Source organism: Idiotropiscis lumnitzeri, chromosome 4 (genome assembly GCF_059441095.1).
Source record: "Idiotropiscis lumnitzeri isolate Australia: NSW breed Sydney's pygmy pipehorse chromosome 4, RoL_Ilum_1.0, whole genome shotgun sequence".
Classification (NCBI taxonomy): Eukaryota; Metazoa; Chordata; class Actinopteri; order Syngnathiformes; family Syngnathidae; genus Idiotropiscis; species Idiotropiscis lumnitzeri.
In genome coordinates, this window is record NC_142394.1 from 25,944,143 (window position 1) to 25,968,307 (window position 24,165).

The following is a 24,165-nucleotide window of genomic DNA, read 5'->3' on the forward strand; positions in this document are numbered from 1 at the left end:
TGCAGGGCGGGGAACTTTAGGACGCAGCATCAGCATGCTTGTCAACCAGTTAGGTTGTGGCCTGCTTCCCACATGCCCTCTTGTCGCCCAGACCTCGCCCTTGTCCGATTTCCACCACTTTCGTCCGCTCAAAAGGTTCATCAGTGGAACCCAACCCAATAAATTCTATACAGAAGGCATACGAAAATCTTTTACACAGATGGCAGAAATGTGCGGCAGTGCAGTGCGATTCGGTAGAGAAATAAAAAAAATGAAATAAAAATCTTTTACAATGGCCCTCATAATAATGTTGCGAGCATCGTGCGCCTGTTGTGATCATTCTTGAACTTTTAATCTGACTGCAGATGAGATAAACAGTACAGATTGCCCAAAAAAAAAAATGTGGAGTTGCAAAACAGCCATTGTGAGGGAGATAAGGCATCTCATTTGATTCTGACGTTACCGGCAGTAAGCGGTTGGGTGCGCAATTTTTTTTAATTTTTTTTTTGACAGACTCAATCATTTTTATTTTTATATTTTCAAATCTAAGATATGTTATTGTTCTACATTCCAATGCAAATGATCAATATGCTTGAGAATTGAAAGATAATTGCACTTCACTCATTTACTACCATTGACGGAAAAAGACGTCAAAGATCCATTTTTTTTTTACTCGGCTGGTAGTGAATGAGTTAATTTATCGTGAGCGGCCTAAAAGAAGTATAACAAGCATAAAAATATTCCTTGTTTTAATGTTATAATTGGATTGGGAATTTAAACTGACATGTCATGCTTTAGCATGCTGGACAGCCTCGCACACACACACATTTGTGAAGGTCTTTTTGTGGAACGAAGTAGTTGACCAAGAGCGACGTTATCACGAGGGACCGGCACGTGATGCATTCGTGCATGTGTCTCGGTCCAGACGTCTTGAAGTTAGTTTCCGTTTCCATTTTTCTTATGACATGAAAAAAGTTTGGAATTTGATAGCACATTTGGGCGGTTCGTTGCTTTCCAGTGATGTTTCAGAAATTTTTAATAATCTTTCATGAATTTCTTTACCTCTCTATTGGTTTTATGTGAAACATTTTATGATCTTAAAATTTGTCTGAAAAGCTTTGTTGCGTCCACTAATCTCACATTTGAATTAAATTGGATTTTCTTCCATTTAAAACAAAAAAAAATATATATTTTGTTTTTGCAGGGGGGCAAATTTTTTTAATATTACTTTATTACAATATTATATTATATTATATTGTATTGTATTGTATTGTATTGTATTGTATTGTATTGTATTATATTATATTATTTAACCAATACATTATTTCAATTAGTTTCTTTCTTTGTTCATTTTATTCTTACAGAAAATATTAATTATTGTTGACAATTTTTTTTTTCGACTGAGATGTTTTTTTCATTTAAATTCAAATGTTTTCAATCCCAAATCTTTAGAAAAAGTTTTTTTTTAGCAGTTTTTTCATTTCTTTTAATTACAAGAATTCACATTTTGCAACTAACATTTAGCATTTTATTAATGTCAGTCATTTAATGTATTTTTAATTAACACTGTAAGACAATGACAAGGATATTTTACCTTGGTGACAGTTTGACCCTGGTCCAGAAACATTTCCCTCTTGAAAATAGGTCACTCCTTTTTAGGCTTTGTCTAAAAATTTAAATTCAAAAGTAGTCGTTTTTTTTTTTGTTTAGTTTTTTTTTTTTAAATGAAGCAGGTGAATTTATTTTTATTCTTGTGTGGCCAATACAATTGCTAAGTTATTCATATTTGATTATTTGTATTATTTCCTAAAGAAATAATTGAGCCACTGAGAACTAAAATGGGCACACTAGCGGTCCAAATACAATCATCTGTACTAGAATTGAACATTTCAATGCCGAAAAAGTAACCCTCATCTATTTTTCATAAAACTGAAACTGAAACCAGTTGGGTGATTTTCCACACCAACACGACCGGCACGAAAACCCAACACCACCATGCTGGCCTATTCATTTTTTAAAATTTTTTTAACAGGGTCATGTTTGCAAATGATTCATATGTGCTTTGTGTTTCATTTTGCTACACATTGTTGTCTAGCGACGGTCCTGCACTGGCTATTTAAAAAAAAAAAAAAGAAACATTTGTTTGGAATGCACCCTGACGTGTCGTGACATTCAATAAAAAAAAAGGGAACCAACTCATCTACAAAATAATCAGAATCAATTAAAGACACACAAGTAAGTATATGATGCGACGATTTGGAAAGTCATAAGAGCGGAGCGACAGTGATCGGTGGTGCCATACTTACAATTCTGAAAACAGTAATATATATATATATATATATATATATACACATGTAATGCAACTTTGGGTGTGCAATTATTCAGAAAGTTCATCAGTGCTTTAAAAAGAGATATCAATAGAGGTTCAACGATGGAGTCTGGTGACTGACAATCAGCCATGAGGTAGTGCTGGGTTTTAAAAAAAAAAAAAAAATTGATATATCAATTTCAATCGATTTTTCTATTCTCAGCCCGATACTGATTCATAAAACCATTCCGCGATACTTTTAATAATGTCTTTTTCCCCATAAATTGACATGACTTCACGCCTCACGCGAGATTTGTCACTAAGCGAAAGTTGCTTCTCAAAACAAAATGGCGGAAGCGGCAACAAGCATGAAGGCAGATGTATTGATTGTTTTGATCAGGAAGGCTTCAATTTTTAATATAAATATGAATATGTTTATTAATACTCGTCGTTACAGCAAGAAGTCCCTACTAATTGCAGCATTGCTTCTTCTGAGAATGCCTTCCATACAAAAGTCAAATTGATACGGCGTAAAATCCTTCATTGAATCGAAAATCAATCAAAGTGAATCGAAAATCGGAAAAAGTGGAGAAAAAGTCACGTGACCGATACAGCCTGCTTGCAATTGCGACCTGCAAGTGAGACGAGGAACCTTATCAGAAACGGCATCTGTCAGCGGCTTGCGTCTCTGCTGAATGAATCACACGTAATTTCCCTTCAAGTCAGAGTGATAGGGATCCAGAAGAAAAAAGAAGAAAGGATTCCAAAACTTTGATCTCAAATTGGCAAATGAAATATTTGTTTGAAATGTTTCAAGGTTAGTTTTACTTTCTGTGCCTCGGGGCGCAAGTCACATCAACAAAGGAGCGGGAGATTTGTTTCAACTGTCAGTCTATCTCTCTATCTTGTTAGCTAGCCGGCTAGCTAGCTAGCTAGCTATCTTTTGGCTGTCTCCACTTTTTAGGCACGCCAGCAATACTTTGTGAGATTGTTTTCCGAAGCTAGAGAAATTGCTAAAAAAAAAAAAAAAAGAATCACGTTATCGCCAAAACTCTTGCTTTGTAAATAAAAATGTACGGAGATAAATCTTTTTAAAAATTACAGTACAGAAACAACATCAGCTCACAATCACGACACTTTAACTCTAACTTTCCCATGATGACACGTGCTCGCGGGCATCTTGGGTTCCCACGACTCGCTGGCAACCAGTCCAGGGTGTAGTCTGCCTTTTGCTTGAAGTCATGGGATAGGCTCCAGCATCTATACCCCCCCCGCACCCCCCCTTGTTGATGATGACACATGACACCTTTCTACATCTTCTCCACTTAAGTGCAAATTGTTACCAGACGTGACATCAGGCAGGCAGGAGACGCGGGAGCTCCTAGTGGTGGTCAAAGGAAGTGCAAGCAAACCTGCTCAAGTTCCCACTGGGCCTCGCAAATCAACACTGCTGGAGTGTGGTGCTTGTGGGCGCAACTGAATGTATTGTAGACGTTTTGAGAATTGTTTCGAAGAAAAATGCCCGTCCAGATGACTCCGTTTAGATCGTATTCAAGCATCAAAGAAAGATTTTAGAACAGTCTTTCGGTGTGGCGGGTAACAAAAAGCAGCCCAGACTTGAAGTGTATAACTTGTTTTTTGTCTCTACCTGGTGGCAGGTGTGAACATGGTTTCACAGTCAGTTTAAATTAGATTATGATCATAAATATTGCACTGGTCAACATTTTGCTTTTTTTTTTTTTTTTTTTTAATCAGAGATGCAAGTAAACTTTTCTGGATGATATATTTTTTTTTTGCACTGATTCCAAATTTGCTCTCATTTTTTTTCTGGCACAACAAGGTTTCATAATGGTGACAATAATAACATTAATATGATATGTAATATATAGTAGAAATATTTTTGCTCGTATGCTTGAAAAAAGAAAAAATATTTTAAATCTTTCTCAAAAATTTATTTAGGGATACATAAAGCCATCTCTGAATAAAAGAAATGCTGTTGACCAGTGTTATCACATAATCTCAAATATTTAGCCTCAAACTTCAACCCCACCGACCCACTTTTAACCCTTGATCCACCTTGGGACACTTTTTTGTCATTACCCCCCCCCCCCATAGTCCACAGATGGCTTTATTTAAAGGTTGATGGGCTTCTATTGCAAATCTATCAGACGATTTATTTTAGAAATCTATAATTATCTATTTTCACACACTCTACACTCCCATTCCTACAGGACCATTCTGGGTCCCATTGACTCTCATGCAGGTACTATAATCCTGTTATAATGCTTTTCTCACGAAAACTATTGATTACCTTTTGAAATACAAGGATAATTGGTTTTAAGTGTATTGCCCTCAAAAACCACAAGGTGGCGCCACAGCCTACGATACAATCTACTTTTATTTATATTGCACATTTCACATCAACTGGAGCTGTAACAAAGCGTCATATAAATTAGCAGGTGATTAGAACTGAAATTAAAACACATAAGCACATTTACAATCGACACCAGAATAATAGCAGAACAGCGACAGTCTCGTGTTGAGTCGAAGGCTAAATAAAATGTGTCTTCAAACGGGTTTTAAAAGTGGACAAAGAGCAAAGCTTGCCTAACATTTAATGGGAGCTCATTCCATAGGAAAGGACCGGCAACAGAAAAGGCAAAAAATCCCCCCTGAGGCTGATAAAACAGTCCCTTTTTTTTTAATAAGGTAAAAAAAAAAAAAAGAAAACTGGTTGAGGTGTAGAAGAGTGGGGTGAATGTGGTAAATTCAAATTTTCTGTGTGTACGAGTGTGCCAGTGTGTGAAATTCATAGAAGCAAGCCTTATAATCGGGTGCCACACATAATCAGACTACCCCCAAAAAAAAAATAATAAAAAAAAATCAAATACATGTCACATACACGCAAAAAATAAAATCTGACTTGGGTCGCATTTGCCTGCAGTGAGGACCTAAAATGTCAGACAAGGCACAGCCGTCGTAAAGTCGAAACATCATACGTGAAGTACGTTGTAACTGGAGGACTTGTTGTAGTTGTAGAATGTACATATTCTCTGCGTCAACCTTGCGTTGATTTCTCGGTAACTGTTGCAATTTCTACGAGCTATTTCATCCTGCTTTTCCTGTGACCGCGACACAGAATACGGCAAGCTCTGCTTTATCGACAACGCTCACTCAACAAATCAAGATGGCGGCTGCGCGGAGGGTGGCGCTACGGTGGCAACGCTTTCTATAGCGGCTGCTTCGTCTCATAACGCTTCCGCTCGCTTCCTTATTCTGTGAATAACGCTGAAAAAGGCAACGCTTGTGTTTTTTGGCTGTGCATTCCTGACGTGTTTTGTTTTGTTTTCCACACGTTCTACCGGTTCACTAGCAATCTGCAGAATAAGGTGTTTTAAAAACAATCTGCATGGATGTATTCGGGCTGTAGCTATTTAATATTTTTGTATTTCAATACCCCAGCTATTGAATAATCGAGTATTCATAATTAAAAAAAAATAATAATAATATATATATATATATATATATATTTTTTTTTTTTTATTTTATGCTTGGTTTAAAGAAAAAATAGCACATTTCACTTAATGAATGACCAACTCGTTTTCTTTTTTTTTTAAAAATACAATACAATTCAATACAATTTTATTTATATAGCACATTTCACAACAGCTGGAGCTGTAACAAAGCGCCTTCCATATGGAGTTTTAAAAATGGACAGAGAGGGGGCTTGCCTCAAATTTAATGGGAGGTCATTCCATAGGGAAGGACCGGCAACAGAAAAGGCATGATCCAAACTTTTTGATTGGCGGGCCACAATGGGTTCTAAAATTTGGCAGAGGGGCTGGACCAGGAGCAGATGGATGGAGTGTTTACGTAACCTTACCTCATCGTAGAAAAAAAAAATACATTTAATTTGAAATGAAAGTGAACGAAAGCATTACAATATATATGTCTTTGAAAAACCACTGTATTTAGAAAATAAAACATTAACAAGGTTTATTCATTTAATTTTTTTCGTTCGGCGGGCCAAATGACAACGTTTAACGGGCCGCATGTGGCCCCCGGGCCGTAGTTTGCCCACACCCGATTTAAACAGTGCTTAGCAGAAAACCGTATTTTCTCTAAAAACAGTAGGTGAGATTTGGGGCTATTTGCCAAAATATCAATTTTGCTGGCTAAAAGAGCACATTTGACTAAGCCTGGTTTGTTAAAAAAAAAAACTGATCAGAAGGAAGAGAGTCCATTTTCACCTCTGGAATAAACCTCCCTTTGAAAAGAAGTGCAACGGCTGTTGCCAGCATTTATGGGGCACTCGTTTAGCGGCTAGCTGCTAGCCATTAGCAGGTGACGCTGATCGCCGGTGCTGTATTATTCAATTCAGCAATTGTGGGTTGTTTTTTTTTTTTGTTTGTTTTTTTAAAGTGGCCTTCACACCAGTGACGTAAGTGTTACCGAACAATTGTCGTTTCAGTTTACCTGATTTATCTTCACACCAACTAAACCTGCATTTTTTTTTAATCCATGTATTTGAATTCCTCATGGACTCGTTTCTCCCCAAGTGTGTGTGGGAGGATTGTGAACAGAAAAAATACACATGCTTAAATGTAGAATTGCTTTATTGTCACGCAAACAATACAAGTACAGATTTGGGATAGTTAGTCGTATTTTCAGCACAAAACTAGTTTGGTCCAAGAAGCGAATGTAGAAGAAAATGTTCTCAACATTAGTTGATCAGTCTCATTCCAGCTAAAAATGTTGCTATTAACGAGAAAAAAAGTTGTTTTATTAGAAAAGCTGTGCACTTTGTCATATTTAAAGTCGTATTGTCACCAGATCTGTGCCGTAAATGTTGGTAGTTTACAGAAAAAAAACATTAACATCACATTTTAAGGGATTATTTTCCTAATTTGGCATGTGTGAAGATGTTTGTTAAGCACCCTGGCGAAATATCAGACAAATGTTAGCATTTTGCAAAAAGTCTTTTTCATTTTCACACATTTGAAGTCAGAATGCTCCCATATTTCATCATCAAAATGTTGTCATTGAACCAGAAACGGATTTTTTACAAAAACAATTGCACTTTAAAAGTTGTTTAACTAGCAGACTGGTGAGACACGAAATGTTGGCATTTTACAAAAGAAAATGTCATAATTTGGTTTATTTAAAGCTGAAGTGGGACCACACTTGATTTTGTAATTTATAATATATATCTAAATATATGAAAAAAAAACAGTACATGTCAAAAAGGGCATCATATATTCCCTCGAATGCAGACTTTGAAAAAAAAAAAAAAAGCCGAATTACTGCTGCTTTGCCAGTAACCATGAGAGCAGCACCAGGCAGGAGGTGCTGATCAGGTTCGTTTTGAGGCTTGTTCCACTTGAAAATTCTGAAAAACAAAACAAGAAATGTCATTTATTGATTTTACTCAGTCGAACGGCTTCTGGACACTTTTTGGCTCTCTTACGCATGCCGTCCACGAAAATGTACGACGTGTCCACGTTAAAGGCCGTGATGTTGGCCGCAGCGTCCACCAAAACGCTAGCGATGACGTTGTTGTTGGGCACCGAGCTCGACGCAAACCTCAAGTTCATGTCGTTGATGATGGAGCCGTTCCTGCCAGATGTACAAGGCACACTTGTATGCATTGTATCCATATTGCCATCATTTCTATTTGATATATTTTGTGCTACTTTTTTTCCCAGACTGATACAAGTACAGTACTTCAGTCTCCTCCATGAGTACCTGACCCCTTAAAATAAGGTCTGGTACCTAGAATTGTACCTGGTACTGGCCCATCCCTAATTATTATTATGATTAACACTGTTATTGTCCATTGTGCCTTGATCAACAACTGACCTGAATGAAACCAAGTCAAGGGTTCGGAATGAAGAGATTTTCATTCGGTACAGAGGTTCAAGCTGTTGAAACACAAACAAAAGATGCAGTCGTAGCACGACCAAAACACCAAAGAAATTCTCCATTTTTTTTTCAAATACAGTACTGATCAAGTAATTTGATATATATATATATATATATATATATATATATATATATATATATGTATGTGTGTGTGTACTGTAATTTGGCACATTTAAGGTTCGAATGATACTACGCAGATCATGCCAATCAGAAATTGTCATTGAATTATATGAGCGTTAAGTCGTAATTTTGCGCAATTGAAGTCGGAATGTTACCACACCTATGGTGAACTACGATAAAGATGGATGGTGTGATTGTACAATAAAAATGTCAGCTTTTATAGGAATAAATTGATATTTTGGCACAGTGGAAATGTTGCCAAAATTGTGAAATATGAGACAAATGTTGGCATTTTACGAGAGAAATGCTGAAATTTGACGGCATTTCATGTCTCATGTCAGTGCTATCTCTTGTGCTTACTGTTGTCTTGATGGTGAAGGCGCGACTGATAAATGCCGCCGTAGATGAATCCAACAAGTCGGTGATGAACTGCTCTCCCGCCGATCGGAACGTCACCCGTCGCGTTGTGATTGCTTCGGCGCTGGTTGTGCTCGCCGGCGCAACAGTCGTCGTGCTTGTTGTGCTGCTCACTGTAAAAATCAATCGTAAGTGGATGAATTCAGAAGTGGTTCCGGATTGAACGAGCGATAGCTGACCAAAAGCTTCGATGGACTGCGGGTCAAAGGCGAGGCTGAAGTTGTTGTTGGAGTCGGCAACGGCTTCTTGTAACGTATCGGCCACGGCTTGTGTGCTGGGAATCGCTTCGCCAGTTGTGGTGTTCTCGTTGAACTCGATGTCGACATCCGCCTCGGTGTTATCTATTCGGATGCCGGTCCCAGCTCGGCTGCATTCGAAATGTGTTATTGACATTGATACATGACAACATCTACATCGATTTGGAGCTGATGTTACCGGAAGCCTCTCACGACACAGCGTCTGTAGGTTGTGAACCTTCTGTATATGACGTCATACTGTGGCAAGAAAACAAACGTTCGCTCCAGTGACACCAAACAATGAAACACCAAACCATGATTGTACTCACCACCAAGAGGATTCGAGCAGAAAGTTCCCTGTATTCTGGACTGTTGACATTTTCCAGTTGCGGTACAAATGGTTCAAACACTACAGCAACTACTATCACAACAATCACAACCGGGGCAGGTGCAAGGGTTGTGGTGGTCGTTGTTGGTGTGGATGTCGTCGATAGAGTGGTTGTGTTTACCATACTAGTTGTTGTTGCTACGACAGTTGTAGTTAAAACTCCAGTGGTTGTTGCAACAGCAGTTGTTGCTGTGACTCCAGTTGTTGCCTCTGTTTGAGTTGTTGTCGCTATTCCAGTTGTTGTCTCCACTTCAGTTGTTGCGTCTCCTGTTGTAGTTAAAACTCCAGAGGTTGTTGCAACACCAGTTGTTATTGTGATTCCAGTTGTTGCTTCTCCTGTTGTAGTTAAAACTCCAGAGGTTGTTGCGACTCCAGTTGTTGTCTCTGCTTCAGTTGTTGCGTCTCCTGTTGTAGTTAAAACTCCAGAGGTTGTTGCACCACCAGTTGTTGTTGCGACTCCAGTTGTTGTCTCTGCTTCAGTTGTTGCTTCTCCTGTTGTAGTTAACACTGCGGAGGTTGTTGCAACACCAGTTGTTGTTGCGACTCCAGTTGTTGTCTCTGCTTCAGTTGTTGCTTCTCCTGTTGTAGTTAAAACTCCAGAGGTTGTTGCAACACCAGTTGTTGTTGCGACTCCAGTTGTTGTCTCTGCTTCAGTTGTTGCTTCTCCAGTTGTAGTTAAACCTCCAGTGGTTGTTGCACCACCAGTTGTTGCGATTCCGGTTGTTGTCTCTGCTTCCGTTGTTGTCACTATTTCGGTTGTTGTCACAACTTCAGTTGTTGCTTCTCCAGTTGTAGTTAAACCTCCAGTGGTTGTTGCGCCATCAGTTGTTGTTGCCACTCCAGTTGTTGTCTCTGCTTGAGTTGTTGTAGCTGTTTCGGTTGTTGTCACAACTTCAGTTGTTGCTTCTCTAGTTGTAGTTAAACCTCCAGTGGTTGTTGCGCCACCAGTTGTTGCGATTCCGGTTGTTGTCTCTGCTTCCGTTGTTGTCACTATTTCGGTTGTTGTCACAACTTCAGTTGTTGCTTCTCCAGTTGTAGTTAAACCTCCAGTGGTTGTTGCGCCACCAGTTGTTGCGATTCCGGTTGTTGTCTCTGCTTCCGTTGTTGTCACTATTTCGGTTGTTGTCACAACTTCAGTTGTTGCTTCTCCAGTTGTAGTTAAACCTCCAGTGGTTGTTGCGCCATCAGTTGTTGTTGCCACTCCAGTTGTTGTCTCTGCTTGAGTTGTTGTAGCTGTTTCGGTTGTTGTCACAACTTCAGTTGTTGCTTCTCCAGTTGTAGTTAAACCTCCAGTGGTTGTTGCGCCACCAGTTGTTGCGATTCCGGTTGTTGTCTCTGCTTCCGTTGTTGTCACTATTTCGGTTGTTGTCACAACTTCAGTTGTTGCTTCTCCAGTTGTAGTTAAACCTCCAGTGGTTGTTGCGCCATCAGTTGTTGTTGCCACTCCAGTTGTTGTCTCTGCTTGAGTTGTTGTAGCTGTTTCGGTTGTTGTCACAACTTCAGTTGTTGCTTCTCCAGTTGTAGTTAAACCTCCAGTGGTTATTGCACCACCAGTTGTTGCGATTCCGGTTGTTGTCTCTGCTTCCGTTGTTGTCACTATTTCGGTTGTTGTCACAACTTCAGTTGTTGCTTCTCCAGTTGTCGTTAAACCTCCAGTGGTTGTTGCACCACCAGTTGTTGCGATTCCGGTTGTTGTCTCTGCTTCCGTTGTTGTCACTATTTCGGTTGTTGTCACAACTTCAGTTGTTGCTTCTCCAGTTGTAGTTAAACCTCCAGTGGTTGTTGCGCCATCAGTTGTTGTTGCCACTCCAGTTGTTGTCTCTGCTTGAGTTGTTGTAGCTGTTTCGGTTGTTGTCACAACTTCAGTTGTTGCTTCTCCAGTTGTAGTTAAACCTCCAGTGGTTGTTGCGCCACCAGTTGTTGCGATTCCGGTTGTTGTCTCTGCTTCCGTTGTTGTCACTATTTCGGTTGTTGTCACAACTTCAGTTGTTGCTTCTCCAGTTGTAGTTAAACCTCCAGTGGTTGTTGCACCACCAGTTGTTGCGATTCCGGTTGTTGTCTCTGCTTCCGTTGTTGTCACTATTTCGGTTGTTGTCACAACTTCAGTTGTTGCTTCTCCAGTTGTAGTTAAACCTCCAGTGGTTGTTGTGCCATCAGTTGTTGTTGCCACTCCAGTTGTTGTCTCTGCTTGAGTTGTTGTAGCTGTTTCGGTTGTTGTCACAACTTCAGTTGTTGCTTCTCCAGTTGTAGTTAAACCTCCAGTGGTTGTTGCGCCACCAGTTGTTGCGATTCCGGTTGTTGTCTCTGCTTCCGTTGTTGTCACTATTTCGGTTGTTGTCACAACTTCAGTTGTTGCTTCTCCAGTTGTAGTTAAACCTCCAGTGGTTGTTGCGCCATCAGTTGTTATTGCCACTCCAGTTGTTGTCTCTGCTTGAGTTGTTGTAGCTGTTTCGGTTGTTGTCACAACTTCAGTTGTTGCTTCTCCAGTTGTAGTTAAACCTCCAGTGGTTGTTGCGCCATCAGTTGTTGTTGCCACTCCAGTTGTTGTCTCTGCTTCCGTTGTTGTCACTATTTCGGTTGTTGTCACAACTTCAGTTGTTGCTTCTCCAGTTGTAGTTAAACCTCCAGTGGTTGTTGCGCCATCAGTTGTTGTTGCCACTCCAGTTGTTGTCTCTGCTTGAGTTGTTGTAGCTGTTTCGGTTGTTGTCACAACTTCAGTTGTTGCTTCTCCAGTTGTAGTTAAACCTCCAGTGGTTGTTGCGCCACCAGTTGTTGCGATTCCGGTTGTTGTCTCTGCTTCCGTTGTTGTCACTAGTTCGGTTGTTGTCACAACTTCAGTTGTTGCTTCTCCAGTTGTAGTTAAACCTCCAGTGGTTGTTGCGCCATCAGTTGTTGTTGCCACTCCAGTTGTTGTCTCTGCTTGAGTTGTTGTAGCTGTTTCGGTTGTTGTCACAACTTCAGTTGTTGCTTCTCCAGTTGTAGTTAAACCTCCAGTGGTTGTTGCGCCACCAGTTGTTGCGATTCCGGTTGTTGTCTCTGCTTCCGTTGTTGTCACTAGTTCGGTTGTTGTCACAACTTCAGTTGTTGCTTCTCCAGTTGTAGTTAAACCTCCAGTGGTTGTTGCGCCATCAGTTGTTGTTGCCACTCCAGTTGTTGTCTCTGCTTGAGTTGTTGTAGCTGTTTCGGTTGTTGTCACAACTTCAGTTGTTGCTTCTCCAGTTGTCGTTAAACCTCCAGTGGTTGTTGCACCACCAGTTGTTGCGATTCCGGTTGTTGTCTCTGCTTCCGTTATTGTCACTATTTCGGTTGTTGTCACAACTTCAGTTGTTGCTTCTCCAGTTGTAGTTAAACCTCCAGTGGTTGTTGCACCACCAGTTGTTGCGATTCCGGTTGTTGTCTCTGCTTCCGTTGTTGTCACTATTTCGGTTGTTGTCACAACTTCAGTTGTTGCTTCTCCAGTTGTAGTTAAACCTCCAGTGGTTGTTGCGCCACCAGTTGTTGCGATTCCGGTTGTTGTCTCTGCTTCCGTTGTTGTCACTAGTTCGGTTGTTGTCACAACTTCAGTTGTTGCTTCTCCAGTTGTAGTTAAACCTCCAGTGGTTGTTGCGCCATCAGTTGTTGTTGCCACTCCAGTTGTTGTCTCTGCTTGAGTTGTTGTAGCTGTTTCGGTTGTTGTCACAACTTCAGTTGTTGCTTCTCCAGTTGTCGTTAAACCTCCAGTGGTTGTTGCACCACCAGTTGTTGCGATTCCGGTTGTTGTCTCTGCTTCCGTTATTGTCACTATTTCGGTTGTTGTCACAACTTCAGTTGTTGCTTCTCCAGTTGTAGTTAAACCTCCAGTGGTTGTTGCGCCATCAGTTGTTGTTGCCACTCCAGTTGTTGTCTCTGCTTGAGTTGTTGTAGCTGTTTCGGTTGTTGTCACAACTTCAGTTGTTGCTTCTCCAGTTGTAGTTAAACCTCCAGTGGTTGTTGCACCACCAGTTGTTGCGATTCCGGTTGTTGTCTCTGCTTCCGTTGTTGTCACTAATTCGGTTGTTGTCACAACTTCAGTTGTTGCTTCTCCAGTTGTAGTTAAACCTCCAGTGGTTGTTGCGCCACCAGTTGTTGCGATTCCGGTTGTTGTCTCTGCTTCCGTTGTTGTCACTAGTTCGGTTGTTGTCACAACTTCAGTTGTTGCTTCTCCAGTTGTAGTTAAACCTCCAGTGGTTGTTGCGCCATCAGTTGTTGTTGCCACTCCAGTTGTTGTCTCTGCTTGAGTTGTTGTAGCTGTTTCGGTTGTTGTCACAACTTCAGTTGTTGCTTCTCCAGTTGTCGTTAAACCTCCAGTGGTTGTTGCACCACCAGTTGTTGCGATTCCGGTTGTTGTCTCTGCTTCCGTTATTGTCACTATTTCGGTTGTTGTCACAACTTCAGTTGTTGCTTCTCCAGTTGTAGTTAAACCTCCAGTGGTTGTTGCGCCATCAGTTGTTGTTGCCACTCCAGTTGTTGTCTCTGCTTGAGTTGTTGTAGCTGTTTCGGTTGTTGTCACAACTTCAGTTGTTGCTTCTCCAGTTGTAGTTAAACCTCCAGTGGTAGTTGCACCACCAGTTGTCGCTACGATGGTTGTTGTCTCGGCTTCATTTGTTGTGTCTATTCCGGCTGCTGTATCTATTCCAGTTGTCACAACTTCAGTTGTTGCCTCTGCTTCATTTGTTGTCGCTATTCCAGTTGTTGCCTCAACTTCAGTTGTTGCTTCTCCAGTTGTACTCAAAATTTCAGTGGTGTCTGCACCAACTTGGATGAAGATGTGAAGATCAGAAAGATTAGTCATCTACCTTTTAAACCGGTCATTTTCTTCATAGCGCAGAGATGAATTACCGTAAAGTAGTAGACAAATTACTAAGCATTCTGCAGCACGCATTGTTTCTTTTATTGGACCTGCAAAACACAAATTTCAGTTAAACATTTGAACAGTCAGTTTTATTACGATAATTTTTGTCATTGCAGTTGAGTTTCAATTTCATGTCATGTTCAGTTGTAATTTTGTATGAATGAATCAAAATGTGAATTTGTGTCAGTATGCTTTATAATATAGGTGTCATTTCATCATTTTATTCCACAATATTACAATTATATTAACATTTTATTTCAATTATTTATTTTTTTAAAATATATTTTCCCTATGAAGACATAACATGTTTTTCTCCTACGTGTATAAATGACAGAATATTGTAAAATAAAATGTAACAATTATTTTGAAAGTGTGTTATTTATTTCTCCATTGAGATAAAATCTCAGGTTAAAATAGTTTATTGGAAAAATGATCATGTGCAAATTTTTTAAAAACTTGAATTAGTTTAAAAAATTTAATTAATTCATTTTCCAATAAAGGATTTCATGTTTTACGGTCTTTTGTGTCAAAGATTTAAACATATATCTCCTAAGAAATGTTTTAATATTTGTAACCTTAGAAATATCTAAATAAAAAGAAATTAATTAATTTCGGTTTCAAAATAATTTTCATCACATTTTCAATGTAAAGAAATAAATGCACTTACCCATTCCCAAATTGAAAAATACCTACAGAAACAAACAATTTAAAAGTGTTACCAAATAATTGTGACTTCTACATAATTAGATATTTATGAAATATTTCATGTAAAGGTTTATTTTTAAAATGTTAGCAGTGGTTGCCATGTTTACAAATAATTACAAATATATTTTAATAGCTTGAGACTTACAAAACACTTACCTGTCCCTGCTGTTTTTTTTTTTATATCTGCATAATTTTAAAACAGAAGTGTATGTGGTTTTGTCCACCCTGCTGGGTTGCTCAGTCTTAATGTGGTCTCCGGTGTTTGCATGTATACTGTACGTGCTTGTGTATTTGTATGGAAGAAGGTGAAGGGAAGTGACGCTGGTCACAAATTGTGCCGAAGGTTTCGTGGCATCAAGTGATGCAGACAAAGAGAGAACAAAAGAAACCAAACTGCCCCAACCACTGTCATTTCTTTGTGCCATTCCCCCGGTCACTTCTCAAGACAATAAGTCAAACATTCCACTTGCGTCAACCAACTTGGCGACATATTTATTGAAAACATGCGACAATATTTTTTTGTGCATGTTGCAACAGGTCCAGTTTCTCATGACAAAGGAATTTTGGGGCGCAAAATAAGCACACTTGTCAAGAAGAAATAGAAAGAAAACAAAAGATGCACCTGTTTGCAAAAAAGGCCAATTTGCTGTCTGAATTGGCTCAAGTGAGTCATTAAGAAAGCGTAAAATATACTTAAAAACATGAATTGTTTAATGATGGATTTGAACTGGGAAATTATACTGACATTAGTGTTGGGCAAGTTACTTCCAAAATGTAATATATTACATATTACATGTTACTTGCATGTGAAAGGGATAAGTTCCTTTCCAAATTTATTTAAATAATTATTTAATGTTATTTAATAATGAATTGGACACTTTGAAAGGAAAATGCAAAATTTTCAATCATACTCTAGCTGGTAAAGTCAACGATATTTAACTCCATAGTATGGACTTTAATATTAAATATTTCAATGCTACATTTGATCAATATTTATATCAATAAGATTTATTTTTAATTTATTTATTAATGATTGGAACTGATATTTTGTCCAGTAAATAAATAATCCCAGACTGTACGCCGTAAATGATTTTATCAACATAGACTAATGAATTTACACACCAAAAATATTGATGAATGACATATAATTGATCATTCTAACGAACCTGATGTGTAATAAAAGTAAATATACTGAACAACACGCAAACATATTAAGTCATGATGAAACACATGAATGACACATTTATTGTTTGAGTGTCAAATTTGCGTTTGGCAAACAGACTGACAGTCCAGTTGGCAACGGAAGTGGAATCCAGGCAAGAAATCGACACACATAAATGTCCTTGAAAACAACAGGGTGACACGATTTCATGAGAAATGGTGCAGAGTCTCACACGCACACGTTTGTCAAGGTGTGTCTTATCGGAGGAACAATTTTGTTTCTTTGAGCTCTTTTTGTTGTAGGAGGGGGGGGGGGGGGGGGTTGACGGAAGAGCGTCACTGTTATTTTACGGCGACATCACGTGATCCGCGCATGCGCTCAACCCCAACGGCAATTAATTTCCTTGTTCCACGATTTAAGCTTTCATGAGCTTTTGTCTCAAATTGTTTGTCACACTCACTATTTTACTATTACAATGACATTTTATGATTCTTTTATGTTTGGAAATAAATGTATACTTTCGCAGGGGGCAAATCGTTTTGATTTAAATATTAGGAATATTAAAAAAAAATAATATGCTGCATGAATGTTTTTCTGACAAATTTTATTTTTTTTGTCATTTTACATTTACAAAAAAAAATACGAGTCACTGTTGAATAGTTTTTTGGTCATAAAAAACAACAACCTACTTGTTGAAGATTTATATTTGTAACCAATTGTTCGCTTCTTAAAATAAAAAAGTAGTTGTTTAAAACATTTTTTTTAATGAGTAGGTGAATTTATAAACGTTTGGCCCATACAGTTGATAAAGATTATTCATATTAGATCATTTATTTCCATTATTTCATAAAGATGTAATTGAGCCTTTACTTATTTATTTAATATATCTTGATGACTAATACATTGTAAAAATGATTACTTACTTGCTTTTACCAAAGGTGAAAGCATTTTGACATTATGTCAAATAGAGTCATTTTGATTTTGATGACATAAGATAATACTTTTATCAACATCAAAAGTAGGTGGGCAGAAAGAGAAAGAGCAACTCGACTCTATCAAATGTCATGAAATGTAAGCCAATACATTACTTTCTGAAATTGCTATTCTGAATGATATGTTTTTGCTTTTGAACATTTCAAGCCTCGAAATGAAGCCCTGGTCTATTTTTGCTCTTGGTTCTGAAAATGTTGAAACCCTTCGAGTGATTCGCGTTGGCGAATGATGCTTATCCATCGATGACAGCGACAGACCAACGTCAAAGTTTTTTCAGCCTTTGTGTCTTTTTTTTTACGCCGTACACACAAGCGCATTGTCCACATGTCTGGCATACTTACTTCCCACGTCTTTGAGTGTCTGTCTGCTGATTAACATCGAATTTGTGCTGCAGATTGTTGTCTAGCGACCAGGCTTGCTTGCAGTGGCTGACTGTTATCAGGACTGTCCTCACAGAATTGGCCATTTTTTTTGCGTTGGAAAGTACATTTCCGTGACGTGGTGTCCTCGGCCGCTTTTTTTCGAAATGGAAAAGCGAACCGACACAATTACAAAATGAACACATTTTTCTTTTCATATATTTATTAATCACAACATATAATAATAATATCACATGAATGTAAATTTACAGTGTATTTAAATTTCATTGACTGTAGAATACTTAAATTATAGTATATAAACGTAATTTGAGCACACTTATTATTTTAAAAGTATTTATCAAACTGGTTGCCATTCGCCCTCATCAATAGCCAAGGAGTAGCTCTCAGTTTTAAAACGGTTGACCCCGTGCTTCAATAAGCAGCAGAGCTGGGGATTCACAAATCAGACTCGTGAGAGACTTAAGTTGTTATTTTTTTACTATTCACTATTTTATTTTCCAAACAGGAGGAACAAGAGGCTACTGCAGCGCTGCTGTGCGTTATTGCTTTTGACTTGGACTCATGATCAGAGACTTGGACTTGATTTTGACTTGGCATCTAAAGACTTGGACTTGACTTGGACTTGTGGGTCGTCGACTTGAGGCTTGACTTGGATTTTGCTTTAGAGCAGGGGTGGGCAAACTTTTTGATTGGCGGGCCACAATAGGTTCTAAAATTTGACAGAATGGCCCAAGAGCAGATGGATGGATTTTAATTTTTAATTTTTTTAATTTGAAATGAAAGTGAACAAAAGCATTACAACAAAATATCTGTCTTTGAAAAACCACAAACTTGAACAAGGTTTATTCATTTAATTTTTTTCACGTTCGGCGGGCCGGATTAAAACGTTTAACGGGCCGCATGTGGCCCCCGGGCCGTATTTGCCCACGCCTGCTTTAGAGACTAGTCCCCATCTCTGGTAAGCGTTAGGTTGCCCACTAGCACGCTCCAAATATCAAACAAAACCTAAGCACCAAAATGATTTGAACACTAATGTTAGCAGTTGGCGCTAGCTGTAGATTAGCCCGCTAGTTGCTTTGCCGACTGTAACATGGTACGAACATTGAACCCAAATCTGGAATTTGGGCTGAATGATTTATCGTTTTATTACAGTAACTGCTAATGACTGCTAATGCTAGCAATAACCTAACCAGACAGCTAGTATTTAGCAAACAGGCTAGCCTATTCCTAGCTTTAGCTTTAGGCTAGCAGGCTGGCTTCTATACACACTAAAACACAGTTCAAACATCAAGCAAGACTCTGGAATTCAAACTCGTAAAGAATGTGGAGTAGACAGCTAACAGTAGCTGATAATCTGAGCTGTGGGTTAGCTGCTGATGGTAAATGTAGTTAAGTCTCCAGTCATGTTTTTGCAAGGTGATGTTTGGATTTCATATCTTTTTTGCAAAATGTTTTTTCAATTGGGTAATATCGCTATGCTAAAAAAAACACTCATTCAATAAGGCTCTTTACGCTTCTTGCTCAGCTATCGGCAAAATCACAGACGTCATCATTTCATTGTTATTTGGGTGTTGTCACATGTCGTAGTGCTTCCATTGTTGGACTGGACATGACATCAGGTTCACATGATTTGTTATTATAAATTAAGACAGTGAGTGGAGCGCCATCAGCCCATTTCGAGGTATTGATGAGAAAATGAAGAAATATTGTTAAGTTTGAGAAATATCTGGCGTTTCCATCTTGTATTTGCCCAAATAGCGCGCCCGCATTATGAACGCTAAATTTGATCGCAAGATGCCATTTTAGGAAGGCATATCTTTGAGCAAGGCACGCGTACCCTGAACTGCAGCGGGTGCCACGAACAGCCGGGTTTCCGTGGAGACGGAATGAAGATATTTTCCGATCCCCCGTTTGCATGCTCCAACTCGTTAATCAGATCAGCCGCGTAACAGCCGTGTGACACGTATAGATCGATAACATAACGTGATTTATCAAGATGGAGTTCATTCATCTATTCAGCACAGTAGTCACATTTTTTAAATTGTTTTATCAAAGCAGCTTCTTGATTCAAAGTGCGTATATGAAGATGTCACTACACATTTCCGTCAAGACAGCGCACGTGCAGTCTGGGTATTCATGACGCTCGTTCGGATTGGCCAAAGGAATATCCCACCTCTATGGATGAAATTCAGCCTTTTTATATCGATGCCGGTATCTATATGGCTCCCGGCTAACGTGTGTTCATTGTGAAGGATCAAATGCAGAGGTCAAATTTTGTGTATGCATTTGTATGTGACAGGAAAAAAAGGTGATTTTCTCTTCTCCGTCATCATAATTTTTTTTTTCAACGGCACAGTGTGTAGAACCTTTTGCCATCTGGTGGTGAACTAAAAGAATACAGTCGCAGGAAACCAAAAGCAACCCAGACTTGAAATGCGATTTGTCCTTTGGCGCTACCTGGTGGTAGGTGTCAGAACTGTTCAAACTCGAGTTTAGAGGAATAATGAATTTACACTACTACTTATTCTATTACTGCTTCTAGCACGAATACTTATCGTAAATATTCAGTCATTGTAATCGCTGAGCTGTTTTTTTAAGTTTACATCTTACTTAAATTGGAGCTAACACAAAATATTCTTTCCCCAATTTTTAATAAATGACATCTAATATCAAATGGGGAATATTCAAATATAAATAAAGCACAAAATACGTTCATTTTAAAAGGTTCATTTTTTTGGGTCCGCATCGAAACGGTGACAAAGTTGTAGTTAAAAAAAAAAAGCGGGGCGGCGAAGGTGCAAAGAATCACAAACGCCAATGCAAGGCATGTTTGCCATAATTGTATGGGTGGGTTGCTGCCACAGTAAAAAGCCCCCCTGTCTCTCCTGTACGTCCCCCTAAAAACGCCCTCTGGCCGCAGATGCTCGCCGGAACCAATTAGCGTCCCCCTCCCGCAACAGCGACCAAGACAAGCTTTCTTCCCCCACGGCTGCAACACCCAAACGAGCACCTTTCGGCATCTCCCCTCGCTCGGTGGGTGGGCCGTGACCGAAGTGTCGGACGTATTTGTGCGGAATGGCCGAGCAGCAGGAGCAGCAGCAGCAGCAGCAGCAGCTACCGGAGGAGGAGGAGGAGGAGGGGACGAGGTCGCCCAGCTCGCCGGTGCCTGGTGGCTCGCCGACGGGGAAAGCGCTGTCCCTCGCCCGGCTGCTGCAATACGAATGTTCACGCTTGCTGCAGTTATACGTGAGTCTCGCTTATTTTGACATCCAGCACCGTTCCGTTCCGTCATTGGAATGCGTTATTTTGGTCCGTTAATTCTTCGAATTAGTACCGCGGGTGGCAGCGGGTAGTTGCAATGCATCACAAGTCGTAACGTAAATAATGTTGATGCAGCCCAGCTAGATAAATGTTTTATTTATAGGGCTCACTTTTTTTTTGGTTGACTTGACACGGAGAATTCACATTGGGGGTTTGTTAAAAATGTACTTTATATAAAAATGATTTTGTTTTTAGTTCAGATTTAATTTCATGTTTTTGCATTTGCACTTTTTATATTATATGTTGATTTGGGAGAAGACTTGGATAGGTGTGTTATTTTTAGTTTATTTTTTCTAAATATAATTTTTGTTTTTATTTCTTATATGATTGATATTTTTGCAGTTTTTATATCTATATTTTTTATTTTGAGGGGAAAAAAATAGGCTAAATTTAATATTTTAATATCCATATATTTTTGCTTTTTATTTTAAATGATATGGTTTGATTTAATTTAATCAGTTCTACATGTTTGCCTTTTGGATATAAAATCTTAAAGGGGAAGTCAACTCCCAAATTTTCTTTACAATATGCTCTATGCGCCCCACTGGCCTAAGCACATTATGATTAATATTAATATAATCCACCTGTTTTCTGAGTTTGGTCACATGACATTCGCAAGCTGAACCATGATTGGTTGTTAACTGATGTCATTTTCAGTCCGCAGCACGTGGCAAAATGGCCACACCCTGAGATGGATAAAAACAAGTGGATTTTGCTGCTTATTTTATATTCCTCAAACGCAATATTTATCAAAATGCCATGTTTAGACTAATTGCAGCTTTATAGAACATTTTATTTTTATTTATTCTATTTATTATTTCGTTATTTCGTGTTTTGACTAATTGGAGCTTTTTTTTTTTATCTTCATGGAATTTTTGCAAAAGTAATTTAAATTTAAGTTATGGTTTCATGTTCACTGTATAACAAAAATGTTTTTTAACAATAGCTTCATTTTCTCAAATCATCTTGTCTTCGACAGTCATCATCTTAAGGCGTCGTCCAGGGGATTTTGTCATTCGAATTGAATGCGTGTACAATATACTAGAAACTTGTGGATATTCTCATTTCTTCCTCCGGGCATTGAATCGATCGCCAATAGACACAACTAGATTTTCTTAGAAAACATTTCGCCTCTCATCCAAAAAGGCTTTGCATACGACGTGGACGGATGACGCAAGATTGCTCATGCTTTGAGTTGTTGGCGCTGCGCGTTGGCCGAGCACGCCCGTGGAAACGCTCTCGCGTGTCCTGAGCACACCAGGATGCGGACAGTAATCAGACTAAAAGCAAGCCGCCACGCATCTCCCGCCTCCCTAATGGATTGTGTATTTTTGTGCCTGGCTTCTTTTGCCACGATCCATCTAATAATCAATACGACTGTGAAATCACAACCGCTTCCAGACGGAGCAGGAGACCTTCTTGTCAGAGCAGCCCCCCGAGGGCGGCCGTATGGTGTCCCTGAACCCGAGCCCCGAAGAACCCGACCCGGAGGAGGCCGTTCGCCGGCTGCACGCTGCCCTGCGCCAGTGCCTGGGCCTGCTGCACTGCGCCATCACCAAAGCCGAGGAGGAGTGGGGCGAGTTGGAGGGCGACTACGAGACCCTGCGCCACACCGTCCGAATCCGGCTAGAGCATTTACTTCACACCACCAAACATCTTCTGCAGACAGACGGTGCCACACTGGAAGTCACCCCGGACATCCGGAGTGATGAGGTACGCCCTTTGCATATTATCCACTGGTCCGTCCCACAACGTTGTAGTCTGACCACCCACGATATAATAACGGCGATAATAACGCTCACTTTTCACCATGTCATGGTGCTAAGAAGTCAGCATTCTGTCTACTATCACACAACATTATTCACAGTCCAATGAAATCCAATACAAGAGTTGTTCGTCCCGCAGCTTTGCCGACTGACCGCCCACAATGTGAGGATCGTGCTCATAATACGCCTTCTGGCAGAATTGAACACGACGTGTACTCGTAATCATGTCACAAAACGACCGGATGCAAAATGTTACGGTGACTCTCTTTGGCTGTCTTGTGGCCAGGAAACCGACGGCGGGGGCGGGGGAGCTTTCCAGCTCAAAATGTGGACACATCGCGTGCTGCTGGAGCTGGTCCACTGGGCCGACCACGCCACGCGGGCTCTACACGTTCTGCACGCGCAGCGGGAAGGAGCAACGCAGGACGTCTAAAGCGGCAAATGAACTCACTCCACACTAACCGCCGGCATCCCATCATTAATATGTGACCACTTGGACAGTGGCGGTCCCTTTATTCGACACCACTCCTCATCTTAGTTTTACTTCCAATCCAGCGTAACAACGCTCAACTCTGATTGGCCCTTTTTGCGGTGGCATTCATGTCATGTTTGAATCGCACTGAATAAACGTCTCCATCCCACATCGTTTTTGTCAGAACACCTGACATTCATAATAATGCATCGTTTTACGTGACGCTGGTTTATTTGCAGTCATATTTAATACTTTGTTCTGTCCGACAATGTTATCATTGGAGCTGGTGTATAAAAGGCAAACTCAACTGTCACTGTCCAAATCCCGTGGAACAACACACTGATTCACTAACAACTAAGCTCCTTTAATAAGGCCCGGCTTTGCCCTGGTGGTATTTCCTCTGCGAGTGCTAAATTGACCTCCAGTTGGTCACCATTTGCTTTGAGGCTTGTGTGCAGTGATCCACTTTCCAAAAATCCTGTGTGTAATTTATTCTATTTATTAGAACCTATTTAACAAACTAACAAACTAACTGCTAGAAGTAGCCAAAAATGTCTGACTGACTGACAAACTGTGACTGTTTTTTTTTTCTCTCTCTGCATTCTTCCAAAAAAGGATGGACTTTATTGTGTGTATGATTTGCTCCTGATGTTCTACTTGAATGTGCTGCTGCTACACTGTTGGAACCACCAGAGGTTTTCCAACCTCAGGGGTCGGGGACCCAAAATTGGCGCGGATCAATTTTTATTGTGTCGCCAGAAATAAATCACATTTAAAAATCTTGATGGTGTCCTTGTAGATGTTTTGATGAAAAAAAAGTCATGTTGCAAAGGAAAGGAAAATGAATTATATTTATATAAACTATAAAACAAATGTTTGTCAAAAAAAAATTGTTTCAAGAAAAGCTTCTCTTCCACGACAGTCCTTTTACGAGAATAAAAACAAAGTAGTAGTAATGTAATGACTTTTTTAATTTCATTCATATTTCACATGCTGAAAATTCAAGGGTTATGATTTTATTTTTTTAATGTAGATTTGTTCGAGCATTAGTTGAAAGTTTAAACCGATGTAATTCTTTGCGAAAGTGCCGCATCTGAACAGCTTGAGCACGGCCTCTTCGCTAAAG

General features: G+C 39.6%; 2 protein-coding genes across 2 annotated transcripts; one reads left to right on the top strand and one right to left on the bottom strand.

Annotated features, from left to right (window-relative positions):
- Positions 1 to 6,562: 6,562 nt before the first annotated feature.
- On the top strand, positions 6,563 to 23,820 carry LOC148338869 (uncharacterized). Its single transcript, XM_088292799.1, has 4 exons — positions 6,563 to 6,728; positions 20,401 to 20,726; positions 22,203 to 22,514; positions 22,854 to 23,820. The coding sequence occupies exons 2-4, from the start codon at positions 20,556 to 20,558 to the stop codon at positions 22,998 to 23,000; spliced, it is 630 nt and encodes a 209-aa protein (XP_088148925.1). The 5' UTR covers positions 6,563 to 6,728; positions 20,401 to 20,555; the 3' UTR covers positions 23,001 to 23,820.
- On the bottom strand, positions 6,886 to 15,252 carry LOC148338870 (uncharacterized). The gene is made up of 13 exons (XM_088293512.1): positions 15,102 to 15,252; positions 14,908 to 14,929; positions 14,228 to 14,287; positions 13,568 to 14,143; positions 12,962 to 13,327; positions 11,747 to 12,841; positions 9,312 to 10,294; positions 9,182 to 9,240; positions 8,926 to 9,113; positions 8,690 to 8,859; positions 8,147 to 8,208; positions 7,755 to 7,903; positions 6,886 to 7,676 (listed from the first exon to the last, which is right to left on the bottom strand). Exons 2-13 carry the CDS (start codon positions 14,909 to 14,911, stop codon positions 7,588 to 7,590), a joined length of 3,801 nt encoding a protein of 1,266 aa, XP_088149638.1. The 5' UTR covers positions 14,912 to 14,929; positions 15,102 to 15,252; the 3' UTR covers positions 6,886 to 7,587.
- Positions 23,821 to 24,165: the final 345 nt, after the last annotated feature.